This window comes from Rattus norvegicus, chromosome 19 (genome assembly GCF_036323735.1).
Source record: "Rattus norvegicus strain BN/NHsdMcwi chromosome 19, GRCr8, whole genome shotgun sequence".
Classification (NCBI taxonomy): Eukaryota; Metazoa; Chordata; class Mammalia; order Rodentia; family Muridae; genus Rattus; species Rattus norvegicus.
Window position 1 is genome coordinate 19,984,962 of NC_086037.1, and position 9,023 is coordinate 19,993,984.

Below are 9,023 nucleotides of genomic sequence, written 5' to 3' on the forward strand. Positions count from 1 at the left end.
GCTTAGTCTCACTTCTTTGCCTAGTCTTGCCTCGGTTGTTCCTGGTATCATGGGAATAACGATCTTATTATATCTTGCCAAAAGGGAAAGTGAGGTAATGCATATTCATGCCTATATAAGGGTTAATAAACTTGCAGCTGCATGCAGTTGCATCTGCCTTTGCTTTGCATCCCCTGTGTCCTGGTTATTTGTGACCATATTTGGGCCCCCAACACAATAGATGTTGACAAGCATCACCCTTCTCACTGTCAGGTTTATTTTCTTTCTTTTTTGAAATCTATGATGTGGAGGCGTATTACAGCAACAATATGAAATAGCAGGCGGGCATGTATGAAAATTGCTGTGTTTAAGCTAGGTGTGGGGACAAGTCCTCAAAAGGAGCTGTTAAGATGGGAAACACATAATGCATTTCTTGCTGGAATTGAGTTGCCTCAGCTGTGTTGCTCTGCCTGCTCAGTGTCCATTCAACCTCACTCTGTTTCTACAGAGGAACTCAAGGTTTGCCCCAGCCGCCTGTGAGCTGTGATATGGGCAGAGAAAGGCCAGGACACAGTGGTGATTTCCCACTCCTCAGTTATGCTGAATTTTCCACTACTGTACTTGTATACACAAGTACAGTGTGGTCAGTTATTATAGATATTTGTCATTTCTTACAGAGGGCATCTATGATTGACTACACCCAATTCTACAAAAAACAAAATTCAGGAAACCTGGCCGTTGGCAGCAATGAATCAAGAAATATCTAGGATGGTGGGGCATGAATTCTGCCAAGCAATGAACTCAGATAGGTGGCGTTGTGAGGAAGATGTGTGGTTGAATAGCCCAATAGATTCACGTTGTATCATCTTGATTTAATCTAAGGACAAAGAAGTGCAGTATCTCTGATGGCTTTCTTCTAACCCCTTGAAAGGTTCACTGGGTTTGACCTCAGTTCTTCATTCTTCTTGCTGGGGCAGCAACACTCAGGGAAGCTTGAGAATGCCATAGGCACAGTATTAGGCTAGAAATGCTGAGTAGGTGATACTAAGTTGTTCAGATGGTGATACCCATTTCATTTGTTCTTAACGTGGACCTAAGGAAAGACAGATCAAGGTCCTTAGAATACAAAGATCATTTCCAGTTCTTTTCTACCTTTCCTGAATGAAAGACTGGTTGGCAGAGAATGGTAAAAATTCAAGAATTGGTAGATGATGCTTTGAATGAAGGGTGTGTTTCTGTGCTGGTTTTAGACAGGTTCTCAATTACCCCATCTTGTTCTCTACGTTGCTCGTCAGGTTCACTTTGTGCTCAAATAAAGCTGCTTCCACTTTCCAACAGGTAGTCTTACAAAGGGGCCTCCAAGGACTGTGAGGACAGCATTAGCCAATGAGAGCTGAGGTGTGTAACCCACAACTATAGCTTTATCTGAAAGACCCTCAGACAGAGGAGACTCTCACTCCAGTCCTGAGGACAATCACCACCCCATGAACACACAGGACTCAGTCTTGATGTAAAAACAAGAGGTTTACTTTGGGATACCAATGCACTGGGGATCGACATGGTCCACACGCAGGAGGGATGTTAGGAGCCTCGAACAACAGAAATGTACAGCTTAAACAGTCATTTACGATCACACAGTTTCATTAGCTCAGCTATTTCGGTGCCAAGGATAACTAGGCAGATGTTTCTCGTCCTGGAATTCCTGGCATAAGGCCATAACCACATCAATGCAGCTATTTCAGTACGAAGGACGTCTGACTTGATATATGTTTTCTTATCCTGGGGTTCCCAGGACAAGGATCAAGGATATCTGTCTTGGCAGGTGTTTCTCTTCTGGAGTTCCCAGGACAAGGCTATAGCTATGTCAGCCTATAGCACAGCTGCATTCAGTACCAAGGATATCTCACTTCTATAGTGGTCAGTCAGCTTCCCAGAGATGTTTCCTGTCTTGTAATTGCCCTGCAGTAAATATGTTCTATACCCTCTGTTCTCATGGTCGGGCAGCTTCCTAGAGAGTGGGTGGGAATGTGCTTTCTGTACTTTCTGGTCTATTGTCTAACGTCTAGGGGATAAGCGAGGGCCAGCCTAAAAGATTCTCATGCTTAAGAAATGGCTGTACTGATATCAAACGGGAATCTTTCATATCCACTTTCTTCCAAGTCTACCAGCCATCTCAGATTGTTGCTGTAATATGCCTGACAATCAAGGACACAGAAAAATAACTTGATACACAGCAAGGACATGGGAATCATATCCTGTGTCGTTATGTATGTTCTGGAAGAGGTTTGTTAAAATGACAATATTGCACAAAGCTTTATGTAGGACCCATCTAATTAAGGGTCACTATGCACCGTCATAGCTTAAATGGCCTGGTCAGAAGTGACCACTGGATCACTCTTCTGTAACTTCACATGAGAGTCTTGTGCTTTTTGTGTTTTTTATTTTTGTGGTTTTTTTCTTATTTATTTATTTATTTATTGCTTTATATGTTGTCAGGAAGATAGTTCAAGTCATGTATCTGCCCCCAAAATCTGAGCTTTGCTACTAATACTGTAAACAGTATTAGTGCATGCATTCAAGAAAATAACTGTCTTTTTTTTTTTAGTACGATAGATGCTTTTGTGTTTTGTGGGGTGATCAATGAAACAGGAGTAAAGATGCTTGTTTCTTACTCTGTCCACTGAGTTATGTCTCTAGGCTTGTCCTACTCCTTTGGCTGCATCCCCCCCCCACATCTGCTGACTATTTTATTTTTCAGATGAAATCACACCTTATAGCTTAGAGAGGCCTGTAAGCAATCCTGCTTTGGTAACTTAAGTGCAAAGAGGAGAGCCCCACACTCAGCCTGAGGGTGCATTCACTGGTGGATCCAATATTTCAGTTTCCTCTGCTAACAGATCACCACATTGTTGCCAGGACCATAATGAATGCAATTCTTTCTCCTAAAGAATCTGGTGGCAACTGTCAAATGTTAAGCACAAAGCTTCAGGTTGTACCTATAACACACACCCACATTGCAACCTACCCGACAGGCTATTTCTGGGTGTGATTTCATGCACCTGCACATGATGAGACAGGAGACCTCTTTGGCTACTTATAGGAACTGGTGTGATTTCTCAGTAATCTTTAATGGGTAATATTGCTGACTGAGGAGAATTTGAGGTAGGATGAAACATTTCTGTGCAGGGATTGGGGAGGAAGCACTCACTTAGATACAAAGCAATGACTTAGGTTTTTCCAATCAAGCCTAGAGCCAAATTTGGCTTTGGAAGCATGTGGTGCTCAGTGGCTATGCCACAGGGAAGTCCCCTGAAAAGGGTCCATCAGCTTTTGCACAGTACAGGCAGAACATTAGCAGGGAGGCAAAGTCTGTTATCCATGACATCAGCCGTCCCTTCGTGGACATTCTATTGTCTCCTAGAGAGACCTTGGAATCCCTGTGATGTCACCAGTATCGTTGTGACAACCAATTCCCTACTTTTTCTCTCAGTGTCCAAAGGATATATCCACAGACATGTTTGCCCGTCTTTGTAGGCGCTTTGGGAGAGTTGATGTTGATAGAGAAGAGTCTAGAGTGAAGCAAACGAAACCTAAAGGTAATGATGGACACAGGACATGGGGAATGTGGAGTAAGTTCTGGGCAGTGTATGTTGAGCTTCCTGTCAGGGGTGTGTGTGGGGGTCTTCCGCTGGCCTTTATAGCAATGGTCCACAACCACTGGAACATCTCCACAGATATTGAATTCCATGATTATCACAATTCCTGAAAGTCAAGGTTTTCACATCATTAGTTTCTCCATAATCACATGGAGGATATGGCACTGCCTATGCTATTATTGGGTGAACTTCTAGTCTTTACTTTTACAGTGCATTCGGTATGTTAAATTGATATAATAACACCATCAGGAGTCATGGAGGGTATAACTTTTCTGAATTAAACAGGGCATCAATGTACTTCACTTTCATTGCTTCTTTAAATTCAGTGACTATCTGACAGTAGTAAGAGGGAGAGAATTGTGCTCCTGACATGACCTTATATTCTTAGAAATCCTCTGACTACCTCTGGCTGACGGGGCCAATCTTACCTTCATATATTAGAGGTTCTGTGTGGCAGATATTTTTCTACAGTAGCCAAAGTATATGGAGCAGGTAGAGAAAGAGCCTGTAACCTACTGGCACTTCTGGGGCATTTGTCATTTCAGTAGGGGTAATTAATAAGTCTGTTGACCATGTCCTCACCCTACATGACTTTTTAATGCAAAGTTATTGGACTAGAGTAACAGTGTAGGATATCTGAGTATCCCTGATCAATCAAGTCATTGTGGATGCTGAATTGATGATCTGACTTCTGAAACCAGAGGGGTGAGGGTCCTGAAACCAGGTTGTAGCCTGCGTACCTGATAATAATACTGGAGAAGGCATCTCTCTGGTACTTGTAAGCCTAGGTGGGCGGGCATAGGGAACACCTGGCTGCTTACATCTCTTGGTCTCTATATAGTAGTGGGGGAACTGTGATCCACTTAGGAGGCCTCTTACACATAGACCAAACTCCTTGCAGTGACACTGGCTTCCAAGCATGTTCTCCTGTTTGGACCTCAATGTGGTCTGTGTATGCTCTATGCATTTGCCCCATGCAGGTTCACTTGTGTTCTTCTACCTACAGAGGCCTGCAGACAGACGTCATCCCCTGAAAATATCCTAAACAAGGTGCAGGCCAACGAGGAAGAGGAGAGGCTGAATAGAGAACTGGAGCTAACAACCAAGGAGAGAAATGAGCTGACAGATCGCCTCCTTTATGTGACAGGTGGATCCATGAGCACGAGGTATGCATTGCTCCAAACAAACGACCTTGTTCTAAACCTCATCTCCCATAGAGAGGAGATTCAGAACCTGACCCTTACTGAGGAGTGAGTTTGGAAATGGACTCTCTGATTCCGCCTGTTGAAAATCTGAACTTGTGATCTGAGTGAAGATTTCAGGGATAAAGTCACTGGAGCATGAGTTCCCAGTGTACAATTGGAAAGCCCTTGACAGGTGGTAGCTTTGCAAGGTTCTAGGTGCTGTGAGTTTGTGGACAGTGTTTGTACTTGCTAGGAAGGTGACTGAACGCTATCATCTCCTGGCAGCACCCTTAGGTGACAGGTCCCACATTGTTCATATCAATGCTTAACTAGAATGCCTGAGGCTCAGGCCTGTTCCTTCTTGTCTGTGTGCCTTAAACACTGAGACAGTAATGGTGCATACATTTCTACTGATTCCCATTGTGCTCTTTCCATATTTGTCTCTCTTTCTCATTCTCTGAGTCTGTTTACTTTTCTTTCCTTGTGGGTGTGTCCCAGTTTGTGTGTCTGTGTGTGCACAGGTCTGCATGCATATGCACAACTTTTATATGTTTCTATGTCCCTGCACACTTGGAATTTAGGGGTCTGTTTTTGACCTCAGGATATACCTGTATAATAGTTTCATGGAGGTGTAAGTGCTTTATTTTGGAAGCCCCACATTCAACAGTACAGTTCTTTGCCTGTGTGGTCACATTTGTCTATACATTTGTATGCCTTGGGCAGATTATAAGTTTGTGGCAATATCTGGTCTCATCTCCAGAATTATGTGTACTGTCTGCCTCTAGAATATTAGTTATTCGGCTTGTAGCATTCCACTTGTCAAAACAGGAAAAATGAAATCAGAGGTTTCTGGATGTGTGTGTGTGTGTGTGTGTGTGTGTGTGTGTGTGTGTGTGTGTGTGTGTGGTTGGGTAAGCTCTGTGTCCTAGGCTCTTGACAGCATAACAGGTTTGAATGCAGATCCAGCCCTCCTGATTGAAAAAAGTGAGCCAGGGAACCCTTTATCTGGGTGCTTAGCTTCTGTTGTCCTGGGCACACAATTCCAAGTTTCTGAAGCTGAAGAAGATCCAAATATGTAGAATTCAGAAAGTGTCCTTCCAGGGCTGGGGTAGTACAGGGCACAGCCTGAGTTCATATAATCCTAAACCTCTATGTTCATTGGGTTCTATCTTCTTGGGGCCAGCCCGTACTTCAGGCCAAATCCATTTTATGAAAACTTGAAGATAAAGGAGAAAGAGGTCATGTCATTACTGCACAACTTAGACACAAAGAACATTGAACATCGTGAGAAATTTCAGGAGCTCAAGAAGGAGATTAACTTCTATCGGTAAGTACTGGTCAGAAGGGCCCATCACTTGTGGAATATCCATTGCTGCCTCTCTTTGTTCTGGACTGGAGAGCCTGCAGCTCTGGGTCCATGTCTTCTGCTGTTTAAATATCACTGTGCCGTGGGTCTTTTGGACTCAGTTTCAGTTCCATAAGAGACTGTAACTTCTCAGCACAGTGTCTATGCATCTTTAGAAGGCTCTGGATAGGACTACACTGATTCAGGCATCAGAGTGTTATTAGGCCAACCTGTGGCTCTGGGGTCATACCAGGTTTAACAAAGCTCAATGTGTGGACCACATGGTTAGCATGACCTCCCTTGGTTCTACTGTCCTCTTGTGGTTGTTTACTGCCTACTAATTGATGTTGCCCCGATGCATTGGGCTCTCATGGATAGTTGTAGATCCCTTGTTCTTTTGGACAGACATGGACTCTTATTGGTGCTTGGGTCACAGAAACAATTTATTCTTCCCTGGATTGGCCGTTTGCTGTTTGTGCAGCAGTCTTACATGTATGGAGATGTATTCTATGAAGTCTTTATGGCTATCTGGGACCTGGTGGAGTTTGTGGGATTTGGCAGTTGGAATGGGAGGAAGAGGCTTCAGGATCTTACTATGCAGAGTGTGTTTCCAGCAACCTGCACAGCCGGCTCCTGATGGACCAGGCATGTATGAAGAAGAAGTTGGTCACATTGAAGCAGGAGAGCAAGGAGGTACAGCGATATTTGTTTGAGTTGAACCGGAAAGATGAAGACGAACAGGAGAAGACCAGCAACCTCCAGACCCAGCAAAATGTGGTAGGAACGAGCAGCTGAGTCAGATTAACAATGTCTGACACCATTTGCCTATTGGATACATCTTTGCTTCCCCTATCATCTTTCTAATCTCCCCACACCCAATCAGTCACCCACCTCATGTGATAGAGTTATTCATTGCTCTGTGTATGCACAAGTATTCTGGGATGTTAACCACTTTTCAGAAACTGAATTATTGGCAATTATACTTCTCTGCCCTTTTTGAAACTGCAGTCCAGAAATGGTGACATAGGAATAACATATCATATGACTGCATCTCCCTATCACAGATTGGATGCTATGAAGAGTTTTGAACGAGTTCTTGGTCGTGTGACAAAGGTCATACAGGGGTCATGTTATGGTTGGAAGCACCTTGTAGGGATAAGAACCAAGTGCAAATGGCAAATGAGTCCTGGTCATTGGCTTTGATCTGGGTATCATGTGGCCTTCTCTTTCTTCCTGCACCCCAATTAGGTATCTCCCCATTTCCCCATTTCTGGTTTGCACTGGTAGAGTCTGAGGAGCACCTTGTTCTCTCACAGTACTGTGAGGGTTGCTGGTGATGTTCCCAGCCTGCAGAGATATCAGCAATGATTTCAGTGAAAAGATCAGTGCTGTCTGTCCAATGTAGCTGAGGGGACAGAAGGCAGCAACTTGACAGCTGGTATGCATGTCCCCACCAAATCAGTGTCTTAATAGCTGCCTTCTCCTCCCAGGTCTCAGGAACTGCAGGAGACATGGCATAGGACGGATCCCAGGAAGACAGCCCCCTGAGGAATGAGTTTCTCTCTCAGGAGTTCCCTGTGACGACAATCCTCACAGTCAAAGACTTTTTGGGGGAATATTCTTCTTCTCAGATAATTTCCTCAATGTATATAGAAACCCTAAATTTATGTATCCGTATGCCAGCCTGTCTCATTGAGGTCTTTCTCCTCTCTCCTACCGATAACACCATTTGAGAGACAACTGAGGGGACTGCCTTGACATCTCACGTCCTAGAGGAGAAACAGCACTACAACTGTGTTTTTAAATGTTCATTAAGAAAATGCTGTTAAGAAATGTTTTTGGTTATGATTTTCATTGAAGTTTTCTTTTTGTTATTTCATAGTTATATATTCTTGTTACTCTTTTTCATTTTTATACCATTTTAGTTGTTCATTTTATGCCTGTTTTTTGTAAATTGTATTCCTTATGAATAAAAATTGATTTGTAACTCTTGACTCTTAGGACCATCTTATTCAAGGGTCCTTTCCCCTCCTGTAGACTTAGAACTGACAGCTGGATATGGATCTTTGCATGATCCAGTGAATTCAAAGCCACCAAGGGGTACACAGGGTGATAGTGTCTTTTGTGTGGATAATGTGACTTTTTTATGGACACACACTTTATGATGTAATCACTGACATACTGTATCCATGCTGTCATGTGTTCTGCTCATCCTAGTCTATATCAGTCTACAACACACATTCCTTATTGACTGTGTGCACCAGATATTGAGTAACACACACTCATGCCTGTAGAGCTGCAGAAAAAATGACAACTTTCACAAAGGAATATAGAATAATCCTAATCGAGAACCATGTGCCTCAGTTTTTCTTACAATACAGCATTATTATTAAACCATAAAGATAATGACCATCAACGTCATTTTGGGCAATAGGTTTTTATAGGTGTTGTTTCACTTGATCATTCATATGCTGTGTTTTTTATTGTTGCTGATTATATTTATTCTTATCATGTAACTCAATGGATCTTTTTTTTTCAAATGTATGTCTGGGCCACTCCTGAGTGCATTTCCCTCATGATCCAAAAGAGGGAATAGCATTCCCCATTGTAGATGATTGTTAGGGACCATGTGGTTCTTCTGAGAGAGCAGCAGATGCTCTAACCTGGGAGTCATCACCACAGCTCCTGTAGGTAGCTTTTGTCCTTCCAGGGCATGTGCTGTACTAGGTGGACACGATCACCTCCCATTTAGGAGAGAGATCTCAGGAGATGTGTATGTACAGGTGGTTGAGCAGTGCCTGCTCAATGTGGTAGGCTGCTAGGCAACCAACTGAACCCCAGCCCTGCTCCACCTGCATT

At 43.2% G+C, this 9,023-nt stretch overlaps 1 protein-coding gene across 1 annotated transcript; it reads left to right on the forward strand.

The window, feature by feature from the left end:
- Positions 1-1,819: 1,819 nt before the first annotated feature.
- Positions 1,820-8,156, forward strand: LOC134483220 (disks large homolog 5-like). Its single transcript, XM_063278496.1, has 5 exons — positions 1,820-3,575; positions 4,642-4,801; positions 6,003-6,146; positions 6,779-6,941; positions 7,655-8,156. The coding sequence occupies exons 1-5, from the start codon at positions 3,494-3,496 to the stop codon at positions 7,682-7,684; spliced, it is 579 nt and encodes a 192-aa protein (XP_063134566.1). The 5' UTR covers positions 1,820-3,493; the 3' UTR covers positions 7,685-8,156.
- The last annotated feature ends 867 nt before the right edge of the window (positions 8,157-9,023 follow it).